Source organism: Eumetopias jubatus, unplaced genomic scaffold (genome assembly GCF_037043125.1).
Source record: "Eumetopias jubatus isolate StellerSeaLion01/CBP00866 unplaced genomic scaffold, mEumJub1_p1.0 scaffold_1, whole genome shotgun sequence".
Lineage (NCBI taxonomy): Eukaryota > Metazoa > Chordata > Mammalia > Carnivora > Otariidae > Eumetopias > Eumetopias jubatus.
The window spans coordinates 208,879,442-208,896,293 of record NW_028274807.1 but is presented as its reverse complement, the minus strand read 5'-3'; the positions used below and the strand labels follow the sequence as shown (position 1 = coordinate 208,896,293).

At 61.6% G+C, this 16,852-nt stretch overlaps 2 protein-coding genes across 5 annotated transcripts in view; one reads left to right on the top strand and one right to left on the bottom strand.

Annotated features, from left to right (window-relative positions):
- Nucleotides 1-441: 441 nt before the first annotated feature.
- Nucleotides 442-8,269, top strand: DCAF15 (DDB1 and CUL4 associated factor 15). Its single transcript, XM_028088695.2, has 13 exons — nt 442-595; nt 2,325-2,422; nt 2,525-2,660; nt 3,373-3,479; nt 3,563-3,702; nt 3,786-3,956; nt 5,781-6,215; nt 6,302-6,393; nt 6,496-6,624; nt 6,735-6,820; nt 7,053-7,157; nt 7,238-7,353; nt 7,723-8,269. Exons 1-13 carry the CDS (start codon nt 464-466, stop codon nt 7,776-7,778), a joined length of 1,803 nt encoding a protein of 600 aa, XP_027944496.1. The 5' UTR covers nt 442-463; the 3' UTR covers nt 7,779-8,269.
- Nucleotides 8,270-9,585: 1,316 nt separating this feature from the next.
- RFX1 (regulatory factor X1) overlaps nt 9,586-16,852 on the bottom strand; it is a 29,876-nt gene continuing 22,609 nt past the window's right edge. For all 4 annotated transcript variants that reach the window (XM_088016925.1, XM_028088690.2, XM_028088692.2 and 1 more), the window contains 13 exons: nt 16,288-16,672; nt 14,665-14,846; nt 13,524-13,643; nt 13,321-13,436; nt 12,973-13,091; nt 12,762-12,871; nt 12,260-12,411; nt 12,079-12,176; nt 10,883-11,032; nt 10,572-10,780; nt 10,022-10,175; nt 9,897-9,942; nt 9,586-9,787 (listed from right to left, as the gene is read on the bottom strand). In XM_088016925.1, the coding sequence (XP_087873051.1) occupies nt 9,618-9,787; nt 9,897-9,942; nt 10,022-10,175; nt 10,572-10,780; nt 10,883-11,032; nt 12,079-12,176; nt 12,260-12,411; nt 12,762-12,871; nt 12,973-13,091; nt 13,321-13,436; nt 13,524-13,643; nt 14,665-14,846; nt 16,288-16,672 (2,011 nt within the window). In that variant the 3' untranslated portion in view covers nt 9,586-9,617. The remainder of the gene's footprint in view (nt 9,788-9,896; nt 9,943-10,021; nt 10,176-10,571; nt 10,781-10,882; nt 11,033-12,078; nt 12,177-12,259; nt 12,412-12,761; nt 12,872-12,972; nt 13,092-13,320; nt 13,437-13,523; nt 13,644-14,664; nt 14,847-16,287; nt 16,673-16,852) is intronic.

The following is a 16,852-nucleotide window of genomic DNA, read 5'->3' as shown; positions in this document are numbered from 1 at the left end:
CCGGGTGGCCCCAGGATACTCGCCAGGCCTCTGTGCATCCGGATAGGGCGCTGTGGGGACTCCGGCCGGTGTGAACTGGGGGCTCCGATCGCCCCGCCCACGGGCCTGGACCGCCCGCGGTCTCCATGGAAACCCACCAGCCACAGGGGGGCGTGACGCCGCCGAGAGGGATAGGGGCCTTCGCCTATCCGGTCAAAGTCATCTCGGCAAGGGGCGCAAACGGGGCCTCTGATGGGTGCGTCCTTGCGGAAAGGCGGGAATACGGCGGCGAACCACGGGGGTTGTACCATCTCTACCAGTCAAGGGCCGAGGTGGCTATGATGGACAGGCCTAGCGGGAAGAGGCCCCGAGTGCGGGCTTTCACCCAACCGACCGGCCTCAATGCCGAGAAAGGGCCAATGAGGAGGCGGCGGGGGTGGGACGAAAAGGCCGGTTGCTCCGGAAGTGGAGGGAGGGGGTGAAAATGGCGCCCAGCTCGAAATCGGAGCGGAACAGCGGGGCCGGGAGCGGCGGTGGCGGCCCCGGGGGCGCCGGGGGGAAGCGGGCAGCGGGGCGGCGGCGGGAGCACGTCCTCAAGCAGCTGGAGCGGGTCAAGGTAAGGCCTGAAGTCTGGGAGGAGCGCGCCGGAGGGTGGGGAGATGCGACGAGGGAGGCGGAGGGAGGGAGGGCGTTCGCGGGGTGAGGGGTTGGGGGCGGAGCCCCGGGGGAGGGGGCTCGGAGGAAGGGGGGCTGGGCGGGGCCCAGGGGAGAGGGCTTGGATGGAGGGGGCTGGGACGGGAGTTTGGATGGAGGGGGCTGGGGGCGGGGTCCCGGAGAGGGGGCTCGGATGGAAGGGCTGATGGGGGTGGCCGAGAAAGGGCTTGGATGGGAGGGGGTCGCTGGAGGAATAAGGAAGAAGGGGGCGATTCAGGGTCAGACTCATTTTTCCAAAACCCTGCTCCCATGGCCCCTCCGTTATGGAGCCTTCCCGCCCCCTTGGCGGAGCCCCTGGTACCGGCTTTGGGCTTCCTCTGCCTGGTGTTCCTCTCTGTGCCCCGGCTCTGACCACACGGGAGCTGGGAGTTCCTGTACCTGTGTCCGCCTCCCCCATTGAATGGGAGGGACCTCCTTGGAGAAAGCCTGGTCTTTCCCCTCAGATTGGGAGCTCCCTGAGCAGGGCTCTGTCTTCTCCATCAGACAGTAAACTCACAGCGTGCCAGCATATATCTCCCGCATCAGTTCGGGAGCTCTGGGAGGGCAGACACGTGAATCTGTTGTCAGGTCAGCAGCAATCTGGGCAGAACTGTATCCCTGTGGATAGGGGGAGCACCTTCTCCATTAGGCTGGGGACTCCGTGAGGGCAGCTCTGTGTCTCCTCCTTTTGACGAGGTCCTGGGGCAGGGACAGTCTCCGCCTTCAGCCTGGTTGTTCCCTGGGTTGGGCTGTGGCTCCACCCTTAGCTTGGAAGCTCCCTGGATAGGGATTGTGTCTCCACTGTCAGCCTGGGCCTCACCAACAGGGCTGTTCCATCAGACTGGGATCCCCTTGAGGAGTGGGCTGTCTCCCCCATCTGCTAGGGAGCTCCCCAGATAGGTCTCTTTCCCATCAGACTGTACTCTCTTGAGGGCAAGGCCAAGTATCTTACTCAGACTGGGCTCTAGGACTCAGGGTGCTCTCTGATGCCCTACTACGCAGCTTGTGCCCGCCTGCCCCCCCCGCAAATCCTTCCTTGAAGTTTTTGGGATGAGGGAGTCGGTTAGAAGGCGGCTAGGTTAATTGAGAAGGGGGAATTGGGCAGGAATTGGAAGGTCGCTGGTCAGCCCCACTGTTCTGCCTCAGTGGGTCCCCAGCTGAAGCCAAGGCCGTCCCAAAGGTCCTGAGCACCCTTTGTGTAAGCTAGTGGGTCAGGGACAGGTGAGCTCAGTTGGTCAAGCCTCCTTAGGCGTCGAGGACACCCACAGGTCAGTGCACCATGAAGCAGCCTTCAGGAAGTCAGCCAGTGGCCCATTGTGACCAAGGGTGAATGGGGAACCTTCCTGGGGGTGGGGGGTGATACCATTGCTGGTCCTTAGAACCTGGGTGCTTGGGCAAGAGGGGCTCTGAGGCTGGAGAGATGTGGGGCCAGGAGGGTGGCATGGGTCCCTGGTGGAAGGGGAGGCTCAGGTGAGGCCCAGCTGATCTTCCCCAGCTATTCCGACCTTCCAGAACTTGGACCACTCTTGACCGTCATGGTTATTAGGAAGTGGGCCTATGTGTCTGGGCCAGACCTTGGGGGTGCTAATCTGCTTTAGGTTGGGGGGGTGGCGGTGATGGTACCTCATGAGCCAGGGCCACCCCTTCCCCAGATCAGTGGGCAGCTCTCCCCTCGCCTCTTCCGGAAGCTGCCGCCCAGGGTCTGCGTCTCCCTCAAGAACATTGTGGACGAGGACTTTCTCTACGCAGGGTGAGGCTGCGTGAGGCTGGGCTGAGGTGGGGGAGGTGGCGGGGGAGCTGGGCGGAGGCGGCAGACCGGTCCTGACCTGCTCTTCTGCCCCCACCCCCACAGACACATCTTCCTGGGCTTTTCCAAGTGTGGCCGTTACGTTCTCTCGTACACCAGCAGCAGCGGGGACGATGACTTCTCCTTCTACATCTATCATCTCTACTGGTGGGAGTTCAACGTCCACAGCAAACTCAAGCTGGTAGGGCCGGGCCCAGGGCTGGGCTTTCCCTTCCGGCAGCATGACCAGCAGATCACAGCACCCCCGTGAGCCTCAACTTCCTCGTCAGTAAAGTGGAGAAATTCTACTCCAAGGGTCATTGTCAGTATTCCGTGTATTTGGTCAAACCACATGCAGTTGCCGTTTTTATAGTTGAAAGTGGGTAGATAGTGGCACTTCCGTGTGGTTCGACTCAGCAATCATGCCTGTCTGAGAAGGACATGGCAGGCTTAGGCCAGGTGGGACCCGTAGCTTTGCTAGCCCGTTCGCTTAACCCTGACTTTGATTCCTTGACCGCCCCCTTCCAGAAGGTGAGTGCAGTTACCCCAGTTTACACATGAGCTCGGAGAGGTGAACAGGTTTCAGGGTGGATTGGGCGTGGAACTGATGTGTCTGGCAGAGTCCCCTTTCTTGGGGCAGGGCTCTCCTCAGCTTCTGCCTGTGCCAGGCTGGCCTCCCTGGTTCCCCTCCTCGTAAGGGGAGCCTCCCCAGCCTGTCCTCAGGAAGGCGGAGGGGTATGGTATAGGAGCTGCTTGGGACTCCCTGGCTCGAGCCACCCCCCTCCCCAGAAAGGGTGCTCCTGCCAGCTCAGCCCCAGCTCCAATTCTAGCCCAGCATGGTGCAGCCTCGGGTCCCCTACGCCCCCCCACCCTACCCGCTATGACCGCATACCGACCCTGAACCTGCTGCTCAGGTCCGGCAGGTGCGGCTGTTCCAGGACGAGGAGATCTACAGCGACCTGTACCTGACCGTGTGTGAGTGGCCCAGCGATGCCTCCAAGGTCATCGTCTTCGGCTTCAAGTAAGACTTGGGGACACGGAAGGCCTGGGGACCCGGGGAGGGTGGGGCGTGGACCAGGTTGCTGAAGGAGTGCCGGCCCCCAGCACCCGCTCGGCCAACGGGATGCTCATGAACATGATGATGATGAGTGACGAGAACCACCGAGACATCTACATCAGCACTGTGGCCGTGCCACCACCAGGCCGCTGCGCTGCATGCCGGGAAGCCAGCCGGGCCCATCCAGGTGAGTGGCTGGGGGCCTCGGGGTGCGGGCTGCCTCCCTGCCCCACGGCCACGAGTGAGCCCGCGGGGCATGTGTTGCTACAGGCGACCCGAGCGCGCAGTGCCTGCGGCACGGCTTCATGCTGCACACCAAGTACCAGGTGGTCTACCCCTTCCCCACCTTCCAGCCTGCCTTCCAGCTCAAGAAGGACCAGGTGGTGCTGCTCAACACCAGCTACTCTCTGGTGGCCTGCGCCGTCTCAGTCCACTCGGCAGGTAGGCCCCCCGGTCTGATGATGGGCCTGGCGCCTGCTGGAATCTTCAGAGCCCCCAGTGCCCTGACCCCGAATGAGGTCTGGAGAGGCGAAGTCCCCTGTCCGAGGTCACTCGGCTGGAAAGCGGGAGTACGGACTCCAAAACTAGCCATGCTCCACCCCAGCTCTGTCTGCCGGCTCTGCCTACACCTGCCTCCAGTAGCCACTTGAAAGTGGCTTGTGTGATTAAGGAACTGAGTTTTTAATTTCAGTTAATTTTAGTTGAGTTCAAACAGCCACACGTGGCCGTGGCTACCATGCTGGGTGGCACAGTGCTCTTTTCAAAAATTTAAAATTTCAGGGAGTTGTTAGTGGACAGATGGCTGTCGTATGTCTTTGGGAATAGAAAAAGTGCCAGTGGAGATCACAAGGTGATGTCCCTTGACAAGGTGGCCAAAGTTAAGCTGGATGATGCTACCGGCTGGTGGTGATGTGCGGCCCCGGGGCCTCCCCTGCACTCTCGGGGCCGCAGGGCAGCAGTGTGACCACAGTCCTGCACCTGGGCATGTCCAAGGCTTTGGGGGCTGCCTGCTGTCCATCCCTGGGGATCAGGGAGGTGGGACAAGGCAGGTATTCTCTTGGATCAGCAGCCCCAGTTGGGTGCCCCGGCATGCATGTCCATGGAGCGTTGCCTTAAAGATGTGCTCCGATGCAAGAGAAACGGAAGGAGATCTATAACCAGATAATGATACCACTTACATATAAATTAAAAATGTTCCGATTTTGCAAGAACCCAGTCAAATGAAGAGACCCCCGCTAACTACATTAAAATGGTTGCCCCTGGGAGAGGGAGGGGAGCGGATATGAAAAGAGAATTAAATGTATATAACTGAGCCCCCACATCAACAAGGGCCAGGATGCCTTGTCCCCAGGCCCATCCAGGGGCCTCCTGACCCTGGCCGCCTGAGCCGCTGGGGGCAAGGCCCTGCCCCTCGTCAAGCTGTGAGCCCCCAACAAGCCGGGCCTAGCTGAGGCCCATACCCCCCGGGCCTGTGGCTATGGGTCCCTGTAGGAAGGGCCATGTGGGACACGACTCAGCTGTGCGCGTTCAAGGGTGAGGGGGGCACTGTCACCCATGTCTGTCACCTCACCATTTACACAGAAGGGGAGTGAGTGTTGTCCCCGCTGGTGGACGGACAGCAGTGCATTGGTTCGCATCGTGTTGCAGCGTGACCTTGCGCAAGTTTCTCTCTGAGCCTCAGTCCTTCGTCTCTGAACTGGGAGGACACGGCCCCCACCCTCCCAGGATTGATTGTGGGGGGTCCCACGGAGGTGGTGCCCAGCTCCCGGTGCTGCTCGTTGAGTGCGTTAGGGCTGTCCGTGCTGCGCCCACATCCCCCAGAGGGGGGGACCGGTCCCTAGTCAGGCAGAGACACATGGAGGCCTGGGATTTGGCTGCTGTGTGCCCAAGCCAGTCAGCTCCCGTCGGGGAGGATGCATGGCTGTGTAGTAAACTTCGCTTTTGTCACTCTCAGCTCCCCCAAGGGCAGGGAGTTTTGTGTCTTATTTGCTCATGTCCTTAGTGTGTGGCATTTGGTAGATGCTCAAAACTAAAGCCTGAACGAAAGTGTTGCTTATGTCCACGCGTGCATGTGTGTGTATAAGGCCTTTTTCCCTTCTGAGTGTTTCTGACTGATCTTTCAACATAGGTAAGTCTTGTAGAAGGGTCTCCTCAAGGTGGATTTCTAAGAACAGCCCCCCGGGGCGGTGAGGGCGGTTGGCAGTGTCCTAAACTTGACCTCGTCTGTTGATCACCCCCCACCTCCCTCTCTGGTTTTTGTTCCAGGCGAGAGCAGCTTCTGCCAAATCCTGTATGACCACACCACCTGCCCCCCGGCCCCTCCCAGCCCCCCTGGGCCCCAGAGCCCCGAGGTGCCCCCCGCCCTCCCCAGCCCCTGCCCTGAAGCGGCCCCCACCCGGCCCCCCGGGGCCCCCGAGCCCTCGCCCGCCGTCGCCAAAGCCAAGGAGTTTGTGGCCGACATCTTCCGTAGGGCTAGAGAGGCAAGGGGGGGGGCCTTGGAGGAAGCCCGGCCGCCCCCCTGCCCGGGGCCATCGGGCAGCCGCTGCCGTCTGCCCTCGGAGCCCCTGGCCCCGGGCGGGGAGGCGGCACCCCGAGACAGCCCCCCTGCGGCTGAGGCGCCCGCCCCGGAACCTGGCTACGTCAACTACACCAAGCTATACTACGTGCTGGGCTCCAGCGAAGGGACGGAGCCAGAGGACGGTGAGCCGGGAACCCAACCCAGCGGGCAGGGCCGCCACCCCCTACCCCCCGCCCCCTACCGCTACTCCCACGTCCTGTTCCCTTAGAGTTCGAGGATGACAAGATCTCCTTGCCCTTTGTGGTGACTGATCTCCGTGGCCGTAACCTGCGGCCCATGCGGGAGCAGGCTGCTGTCCAGGTTGGTGCCAGTGGGGGTGGGGTGGGGGGGTGGGCGGCCCTCCCCCTGGGCAGTCTGCGGGGGTGGCAGTTGAAGCAGCCCTCCCCGGCCCGCTGCCCACAGGGTCAGTACCTGACGGTGGAGCAGCTCACACTGGACTTTGAATACGTCATCAACGAGGTCATCCGCCATGATGCCACCTGGGCCCACCAGTTTTGTTCCTTCAGTGACTATGACATTGTCATCCTGGAGGTGGGCCCCGGGGAGGGGGACAGGGCGGGCCCAGGGCCTCTCTGTTCTGGGCATCACCTCAGTAGCTGTCCCTGTCATCGCTGCCCCTTCACCGCCACCACCTCCCCCAGGTCTGCCCGGAAACCAACCAAGTCCTCATCAACATCGGCCTGCTGCTCCTGGCATTTCCGTCCCCCACCGAGGAGGGCCAGCTCCGGTGAGCGAGTGGGAGCAGAGATGCCCCTCATCTGCACGGCAGGAGGCCACGCTCAGCTCCTTCTGCGGGGGTGGGCGAGTTGGGACGGGAGATGACTTCCCCTGCCCCCCAAAACTTGGACGGCGCACTCCATTACTGCTCCAAAGACAGAAGACCCTCAGGGTCACCCGGGTCCCAGCTGAGGGACCCGTTGGTCCCATCCCTTTCTCCTTTGCCCCCCACCCCACTGCAGACCAAAGACCTATCACACCAGCCTCAAGGTGGCGTGGGACCTCAACACGGGCATCTTCGTGACAGTCAGCGTTGGCGACCTCACCGAGGTCAAGGGGCAGACCAGGTGAGGTGGGGCCGGGGCGGGGGGCCGGGGGCCGGGGTGCGTGGCCTGGGTGATGAGAGCCCTCACCCCCTTGCCCTCAGCGGCAGCGTCTGGAGCTCATACCGCAAGAGCTGCGTGGACATGGTCATGAAGTGGCTGGTGCCGGAGAGCAGCGGCCGCTATGTCAATAGGATGACCAACGAGGCACTGCACAAAGGTGGGCCCTGTGACCCGATGACGGTCAGGATCGAGGCCCTTCTCTGGTGCCACGCCCGGCCTAGAGCACGTGCGGATTCCTCAGTGTTCCTGAATGGAGTCTGCTGGCCGTGCTAGTGGAACTAGAGTGAGGGGAGGGCAGGCTCGGGGAGGACCGAGCAGGTGTGGCACCTGGGGACCCCCAGCCAGTGCATACACTCATTCAGCAGACCTCTACTGGGAGGCCGCCGGTGGGAGGCCCGCAGGATAACTCAGCAGGGTCGCTGCCTTCTGGAACCTTGTGGCCCAAATCAAGTCAGGGAAAGGCAGGCCCCCTCCCCTCAGCCTGGGCCTACAGACTCCATGGCTCCCTTCTGACCCTTCCCTGCAGGGTGCTCACTGAAGGTTCTGGCAGACAGTGAGCGATACACGTGGATTGTGCTGTGAGGGCCCGGCCGTTCTGGACACTGACTCCAACTACCTCCGTGGCCTGGGAGCCGGCCACCTTCCTGGCAGCCTCTCCCCGGCTGGCCGGCCGACCGATGACCTGCCGACCGACGAGACGACCGACTGCCGGGGCCGGCACTCGTGTTAGGCTGCGGGGAAGGGGGCTGGGCGGGGCAGCCCCTGGTGGCCTGAGAGTCCGGACGCTTCTTATTTATGCCTATTTAAGTTGGGAAGGGGCAGAGGGAGGGAGCCCCCTGCCCCCCCCCCAGCCTCAAGCGCCCACCTTCACCCTGCGCTGGGCACAGGCCCTTGCTCTCTGTGCATCTGCCCCTTTCCTTGGCTACAGGTGTGGACATTGCCCCCCAGGGAGGCCGAATGGACCCCCTTTCCCTGCCTGCCCCAGCCTCCCCCCACCTGAGGTGGCACACCTCGTGGCCATCCCCTCCCCCACCCGTCGTTCCCCTTCATGTAATAAATGTTTTATTTCTGAACCTTGAACTCCCCCTTACTGCCGCTCGAGGCCCAGTCAGAGCCCCGGCCCCAGGGCCCCGCGACTCAGCAGCAGCCACATAGCACAGCGGAATTTATTGTGTTTTAAGAAAGACTACAAAAAGGTAGAAAACAGCTCGGCACACTAGACTACCACACGCGTGGACACTTTCACGGCCAGGAGGGGGGGGCCCCGAGGGAGTGGGGAGGGGACATGAGGGGCCACCCCAAAAGCTGTAGCACGCGGAGCACACAAAATAGTGATTTTTATACAATAGGTCCGATCTTTTTTTGTCTTTTTTTTGTCTTTTTTTTTTTTTTTTTTTGCTTTTTGCCATAAACATCTATCTCACAGGTTGAAGACACTGAGAAAACCGGAACAGATAAGGCCATGATGGTTGGAAAAAAACCAACAAGTTACCAACTCCGCTCAGGCGGCTCACAAATCGCACAATAGTCATGTGGGGGGCGGGTCGCACTGCACGGAGGAGAAGCACAGTCTCCCGGGAGAGAAGGAGCACAGAGGTTCCATTACAAACCAGAGGCGGGTGGCCTGGGACGCCGGGGTCTTGGATCTGAGGGAACCGAGCCCCCAGCCGGGGCCGGGACAGGCGCGGGCACTTCTGGGCCCCACTGCCAGCAGCAGGCCCCTCTGAACTCCCACGCCCAGCCCAGCCTGCTGCTCTTTGGAAGCTGGAGGCCGTGCCCCTGGCCGCCCTCCCCTCAACCAGGCCGGGACAGTGCCCTCCTCGAGGGCTGCGGGGCAAGGGAGGGCCCAGCTCTGGAGAAGATGCGACACCCACGGCTTTAATTGCACTTATACCAAGGAGTGGGGAGCGGTGGGGTTGCTGGGGGAGGGGTCCCGGGGCTGCTGCTGACAGTGGGGGTCCCCAGGTGATGCCCACCTGTGCCCACCTGGGGCTCAGGGTTGGGCCCGGGACAGACTGTGCAAAGCCAGCGAGCTGAATAAGTTAACAGTTCCACAGGGGAGGGGGGCCTGCCTGCCTGCCCCCTGGGGTGGCGGGAGGGTGGGGCTGGGGGAGGGAGATGCTGAGGCCTTCGGGGCCAAGGAGCCTAGCTGGCTGTCCCATGGGGCACCTGGGCACGGCGGCGGGTTCCTTAAGGCACGTCTTTTGTGTCAGTTTGCAGCTGCGGCTCCGCCCGGCCCTGCGATTGTGCCGGCCCCACTGGGGGCAGGGACCCCCTAGTCTTCCCTGTCTTGGCGGCCCCCTCCCGGCCCGAGGCTGGAACGGTGACAGCGAAGCCACAGAAGCTGTGAGGGACCCTGGCGTGGATGGGCGGTGGGGGCGGGCGGGCGGGCGGGGAGGCGGGGCGGGGGAGGCCGCGGGCTTAGCTGGAGGGCAGCGCCTGCACGAAGAGGCCACGCGCGTCTGTCCGTGCCAGCTTGGCCGGCGGCTCCAGAGCATCAGGGCCCAGCGCGGGCGACTCGCCGCCGGCCGCCAGCGAGATGTCCTGCGGCAGCTCGTCCTCGCTCTCCTCCTCCTCTTCCTCCTCCTCGTCTGGGGCACACAGAGCAGGCCCGACTCAGCGTGGCGTCTCCTCCATCCCCACCGCCCCGTCTGCCGCTCCTTGGGCTGGGGCCCACGCTAGGGGACACGCCCCGCCTACCTTTGTCCGGGTCAAGGGGGTTCAGCGAGGTGGTCAGGTTGGCGAACTGCAAGAAGGCAAGACAAGGGGTGAGGGTCCCGCCGAGGGGCGCCCAGCCCGCCCTCTCAGCGCCCCGCCGCGCGCACCTCGCCCATGACGGCGATTGGGGTCTCGCCCTTGGCCTGGGCCACGCGGTGCTCGATCAGGTAGTACATGTACTCGTCGTAGAGCAGCCGGATGAGATGGAAAGAACCAAAGCTGGCAGCGCTGCGCAGGGTCAGGTCCCGGATCACCATGGAGCTGTGGGCGGCGGCGGAACGGAGGCCATCAGGCCCGGTGCCGCCCCTCGCCAGCCTTCCGTGCCTCAACGACCCCCCCTCCGCCCAACACGCGCCAGCAAGCCCTGCTATCCCGGTCCGGCCCCGCCCTGGCTTTCCCAATTGCGTCCATCAGTGAGAGCATAGGGTCCTCACCCCGCCCACCGCCAACAGGGACCTCCGCCCTGGTGAAAGGGAACCCGAGCCACAAGGAAGCGGGATCTTCTCTGGTCCCAAATCCTGCAAGGAGGCGGGGCCTCCCCGATCCCATTTTGGCCGGCCCCCCGGAGAGGAGGAGCCGCCCGAGGCCCCGCCCCCAGAAGGAGGGCCGCCCCGCCCCTTCCCACCGGGATCTCGCGGAGGCGGAGCCAGAGCGCACCTGTAGAAGGACCACTTGAGGAGAAAGAGCTTGGCGGCCTTGGGGAAGCCGGCACTGCCCTGGTAGGGCTTGAGCACCTGGCTCACGACGCCGTCCAGCCAGGCCGCCCACTGCTCCAGTGAGTTCTGCTGCTGCAGGGTCACCTTGAAGTCCTGCTCCAGCCGCTGCACCACGCGGTCCTCGCAGCGGCACACCCACGAGGCCTGTTCCTGGAGGACGGCCGGCAAGTGCCCGCGGCTCAGCCGCCGCCCCGGGGCCGCGCAGCCCTCACCCGCGCCGCTCCGCGCTCACCGGCCCTGTCCTGCGCTCACCTGCACGTTGGCGAAGTCCACGCGGTTGAGGTCGCTCAGCATCTGGTTGATCTGCGCGGTGTTCTGCAGCACGGCGCGCGCTGCCTGCGCCAAGTGGTTGAGCGACGTGTAGCGTCGCAGTGTCTGCGCGAAGGCGCCGGCCGCTGCCACCTGCGGGGCCGGATGTGGCAGGTGGATGTGCGCGTGGACGGTGCGCTTCCCCCCTCCCCCCATCCCCTGCCCCATCCAGGGCAACTTCTCTGAGCCTTTCCTTCTCCTAAAAGGGAGGGATGTACCTCGTCGCTTTTGTTGGGAGATCAAGCGGTCGGGATTTTCAAACTTCGGGTGGGCACCCGAAGTATGGGACAAAAAAAAAATTTTTTTTTCAATATAATGTGTCTGACCAGCATTATTATTTTTTTTTAATGAAAGGACGCAAGAGAAATTCTCAGAGGGCACTGCCCGGAATGTCAGGTTAGGGAAGGTGGGGTGTTGTCCATCTTGGTCATTGCTGTGCTCCCAGCATGGGGAACCATGCTGGCACACAGTAGACGCTCAATAAATGCGTGCTGAACAAATGAATGCATTTATTCATTTTCTTCATTGGATCCAACTTCTACTCCTTCCACCTCTCCACTCCTCACCCCCTGTCCAGTGCACCCAGGAGTAATGCTTCAGATGCCCCGTTCCATATAACTGTCTCCACATTTTAAAGACAATGAAAACCCCCTTTTCTTCCTTTTATTTTTATTTTATTTATTTTTCTTCCTTTTCTTCCTTTTATTTTTTTTGCTCAAGAGCAAGCACATCACATCTAATTCCTCACATCAGAGTAGTAAGTGAATATGCAGCATTGATGAAGAGGGCTATTATTATTCTGTTCCCTTATTTTTTTTTTTTTTTGCTTCAGCTGTCTGAAAAGAACTACTTCGAGTTGCGTTTGGTTTTTATTTTTTAAGATATCATATTGTGTACAAAAACACCACAAAGGGGTTGTGTTTCAGAAGTGGGTACCTGAGGAGGCTGGTTTGTTCCTAAAGCTCACTCTGAGGGAACACGCGTGGGGACAAATTCTATGGCCTCTATCAGGGAGAGGAGACCAAGGCCCCCAGCCCTCAGTTCCACAGCCAGGTGGCAGGATCTGGGCTGTGCACCCAGGCTGACCGCTCAGCCCCCTCCCCGTGAGCCTGTGCCCAGGAGCCCCTTCACACCCTCACCTTCACACGCAGCATCTCCTCAGGGATGTTCACCATAGCATGGGTGAGCCAGCTCTCCAGGCTCTTGGCAAAGTTCCGGATCGCTTGGGTCAAGGCACCTGCGGGTGGCAGCAGGGGCTGATCAGGACTGTGGTGGGTGGGGATGGGGAGGGCAGTGGGGGGGTGGCTGTCCTGCACTCACTGGGAATGGGCCGCAGCACGTCAGGGATGAGGATCTCCACCAGGCCCTGGTACAGCACGTTGTCACAGTGCTTGGTCCACTGCAGCACTGGCTCAAACTTGGAGAGGAGCACCAGGCTGGCCTTGGGCAGCCGCTTCTCAGCCTCATCATGCCTGTGGACACCCACCCCACCCCCGAGGTCAGGCTGACACGGGCCCCGATGCCCCCGGGGTCAGATGGGGATCTTATACCTTGCACATCGGGCACAGGCACCCACCCACTGCAGGGAGGAAATGGCTTAGCGAGGCATGCTATCCCAAGCACTGAGTGTCAGACTGATACACAAGCACTGAAGTGGGGGTCAGGAGGTCATGTGCACCCCACAAACTGTAAGGGGTCAGGCAGATACCCCCCTTCCACCTGAGGTCCGAGGTCTGGCTACCCCAGCCCTGGGCGCTGACTCTCACCGTGCCCGCCCTCCTTTCCCTCCTCCCCATTCCCCCCCCCCCCCCGAGGGACTCACACAGCCAGCGGAGGCGCCTCGTTGGGCTGGCTGAGGTTGTACCTCCAGAAGGTTTTCCACAGCGTCTCCACCAGGGTGAACTGTAGGTTCACCATGACGTCGACAATGGCCTGTTGGGGAGGCTGGGATGCTCAGGGACATGGTGGGGGTGGGAGGGGGGGCGGGCAGCATGGCTTTCCCTCGCCCCTGCCCACTCACCCAGCTGCCCTACCTCACAGTGTTCCCGGTACAGGACCTGAAAGGCCTTGATATCCCCGGGCCCGATGCCCTCGGGGAGCACTTTGCCCTGGAGGTCAAGCTCTGAGAAGTCAGGGAGACTCCTCGAGGCATCTGGAGGCAGGAGGGGACACCATGAGGCCCTTTATCCTCCACCTGCCTGCCCCCCCCCAAGGCTCTCCCTGGGATCTTATCAAGTTGTCACTTTCCTCCCAAGCAGGGGTACCCCCCTGGGCAGTGGGGAATGAGGCAGCTCCGGGAAGGCAGATGGAACCAACTGCATGCTCTCCAGAGGCCTCAGACCCCGGCCCGGACGCCGCCCCATGGGCCAGGGTGCTCTCACCCAGGAACTGCTGGTACTGCTGGACCTGGGCGCTGATGTCGGACAGCCCGGTGGCCTGCTGTGGCCCCACGGCCACACCGTTGGTCATGCCCTCCATCTTCTGGATGGGCTTGAGCCTGGAGAAGGGGTGGGGTTGGGGCACTGAGACAGGCCAGCACGCCCCTCCCCACCCGCCAGCACAAGGTCCGGCTCCATCCTCCTACCTCTGCTTCTGCGAGAAGGGCTGGCCCCGCATGGCCATGTGCTGCTGGTCCTCCATCAGCCGCAGCAGGGGCGAGCTGGCTTTGATGCGCAGGCCGTAGTAGTGGTATTTGGAGTTGCCCCTGAGAGGGAGGCAGAGGCTGAGAACTGGGCTGGGGGGTCTCCAGTTGTCCACTGGGGACCTTCACATCACACCTGCCTCCCCCTGCCTGGAGGCCAAACAGCCTGGGGCAAGACCCATGTTCCACGGAGCCAGGGGTGCTGTGCTGGGGAAGGGCAGGGGCTGTGGGTGCCAAGAGAGGTCCCCATATGCCAGCTGAGTTCTGAGAAGACAGGGCCAGCCTCTGGGGCACTCCTCGACCTCCGATCCTGACACGGGGCAGGAATCAGCAAGTACTTGTTGACTACTAGTTATAACAACTTGCCAGGCACTGTTCTGAGCACTTAGCATGTGCAAATGCCCGTGTTCCTTATCCCCGTCCTCTGAAGGGTGCTCCTGGCACCCTCCGGGGACAGAGGAAGAAACTGTGGCACAGAGAGACGCAGTACTTTGCCCACGGGTTATGCACATGTAAGTGAATGAGGGGACACTTAAGCCGGGAACTGGACCCGAGAGAGAGGAGCAGGGCTCACCCCAGGGAGGTGTGAGGGTTGCAAAGGAGAAGAAGGGAAGGGTGGGTTCAGGGGATGGCCCCTTGTTCCTTCCCACATGAATTCAGACTTGAAGGCGCTGATTAAAGCACCAACCGTGTGCAGCTCCCGCACTCTCAAGGTACGTGCATCTCGGCACTGGAAGCCAGATCAGCAACGAGAAGCGACACAAAAGCCACGTGGGATGGTGCTCCGCGGTAAGGAGGGGAAGCAAGCAGGGAAGGGGGTGGTGGCGAGTGTCAGGGAGGTGGCAGGTGGGAAGGCTTCAGGTTCAGTTAAGGGGGCCGGGGGCATTGGAGTAAGGAACCGGGGAAAAGTGCAGGAAGGAGAAGGCAGAGCTGGTGCAAAGGCCCTGGGGTGGGTGTGTGTGGCTGCCAGAGGCAGGGGCCAGTGGGGCTAGAGCAGACTGAGCGAGGGCATGAGGGTAGCCCCGGCCCTGGAGAACTTGGGGTGGGGGCGGGCCTTGTGGCTTCAGGGAGGTGGGTGGCCCACCTGGTGCCAAGCCGCCGGGTGCGCAGGCCCATGAAGACAGAGCGGATGAGCTTGCCGAAGGAGGCGGCGTTGACAGGCTCCAGCTTCTGCTCCTGGCAGTGCAGCAGGTAGTGGCAGTAGAGCGTGCTCCGCGGCAGGCTCACCCCCTCTGCTGTTTCATAGTTGTCCAGGAGCCACTGAACCTGCGGCCACACCGGGGACAGACAGCACCAGGAATCACTGCACTTTCTCGGGGACTCCCTGCGAAGGGCTCTCTGTACCTATTTCCAACTGTGATCCTGACACCACGGGGGTGGGGGTGGGGAATGGGACTGAACCTCATGGAATTCTCTAGAACTGCACTGTCCAATGTAGCTGCCACCAACCACATACAGCTATTTAATTTATACTGAGTGGAAGAAGCCAGTGTCAAAAGGTCATGTGGAGGATGATTCATAGAACATTCTCAGAATGACAGCATTATAGAAATGGGGAACGGATTCATGGTTGCTGGGGGTTAGGGATGCCGAGAGGGAGCAGGGCGGAGGTTACAATGAAGGGGGAGCAGGAGGGCGATCTTTGAGGCAATGGAACGGTTCTGCACCTTGACCGTAGTGGTGGTTTCCCAAATGCATACCCATGATAAAAAGATACAAGTAGACAGCCACACTGTAGCAAGCCCAGTTTCCTGGTTCAATACTGTACTGCAGTGGGGTAACCGGGTTGGGGGGGTAACCGGGTTGGGGGGGGGCACAGGATCTCCCTGTACTATTTTTGCAACTTCCTATGAGTCTATGATTATATCAAAATAGTTTACAGAAAAACAAACGCAACTCAGTTCCTTGGTGACTCCAGCCACATTTTAGGTGCTCACTAGCCACATGTGGCCAGAGGCCTCTATACTGAACAGCACAGACAGAATATTTCCATCACTGGAAAATGTTCTACAGCACAGCACTGTTCTAGAGAAGGACGTTTGCAAACTTCGGGTAAGGACGCGTTACAGGGTCATTAAACCAGTTAGGTGGGTCACAGCCAGCATTTAAAAAAATAGACTAGAAGCCGGGCTGCATGGGTGTTTAAGGGAGGAGGGCCTGCTTGCTTTCTGAGAAAGCTTCTGTCTTGATTATGTGGTCCAGGATGGTCAAAGGGCGGTAGTTCAAATCACCCCAGACCCCAAGCTCCAAGAGGACAAGGACCACCACGGGACCACCAGGCCCTGACCCGTCCACAGTCACGAGCCAGTGAGGGGCCCTCCCCAAGCAACTGCATACAGCCCACGTCTGGGCAGAGAGAGGTCATCTCGCTGCCTTCCAGATGCACAAAGAACCTTGCTCAGGGCAGCTCCCTCCATGCTGGTGCCTGCCTCTCCCACCCCTTGCTCCATACCCACCATCCTCAGTTTTATACAGTCACAGGAGACAAGCCTCTTGGGGCACTGCTCTAACAGCTTCATACATGTTAGCTGAGGCCCAGAGAGGTGAGTAACTTGTCCGAGGCTACCGAGCAAGGATTTGATCCCAGAATATCTGCATCTGAGGACTCTGATGCAATGGTTGCGGTGGCTGATGGTGGCGACTGATCCCCCCCCCAGCCCCCCTCCTCCCACTGCGGGCCTCTGCTGGGGCCCGAGTTGGTACTTACGGTGGCTGGCGAGGCACGGGTGGTGTGGGAGTAGGACTGGCTGGCACTGCCCAGCATGTAGCCGCCCTGGATCACATAGGTGCCCGCTCCGCCGCCGCCGCCGCCGCCCCCCCCGCCGCCGCCTCCCCCGCCGCCGCCTCCCCCGCCGCCGCCGCTGCCACCGCCGCCGCCGCCGCCGCCGTTGCTGGCCCCAGCCCCGCTGCTGGGGGAGCTGCCGACCACCTGGCCGCCGGACACGTACATGGGCACGGAGCCGCTGCTGACCACCGCCTGGGAGGTGGCGGGTGTGCTGACCTGGGCGGTGGTGCCTGCGGCCTCGTAGTAGCTGGCACCCGCTGTCTGGGTGTACAGCGGCGTCTCCGGGTAGGGGTAGGTACTGGAGCGGCTGAGACAGAAGCAGAGGGAGGAGTCAGAGAGCCAAAGGGTCCGACGGGTCCGACGGAGGGGGCTCCTGCAGGGCGGGGAGCAGGGAGCAGCAGCCCCCGGCGCAGCCAACAGTCAGCCACCTATGCCGGACCAGGCACCCCCTCCCCAGTGCCTGGTGGGGCACAATTTCTCATTTAAC

Coding starts and splice junctions, on each gene's coding strand:
- DCAF15 (XM_028088695.2), top strand. CDS start 464: ATGGCGCCCAGCTCGAAATCGGAGCGGAACAGCGGGGCCGGGAGCGGC. Junction 2,661..3,372: donor TCCACAGCAAACTCAAGCTG/GTAGGGCCGGGC, acceptor CCTGCTGCTCAG/GTCCGGCAGGTGCGGCTGTT. Junction 6,394..6,495: donor GGGAGCAGGCTGCTGTCCAG/GTTGGTGCCAGT, acceptor CGCTGCCCACAG/GGTCAGTACCTGACGGTGGA.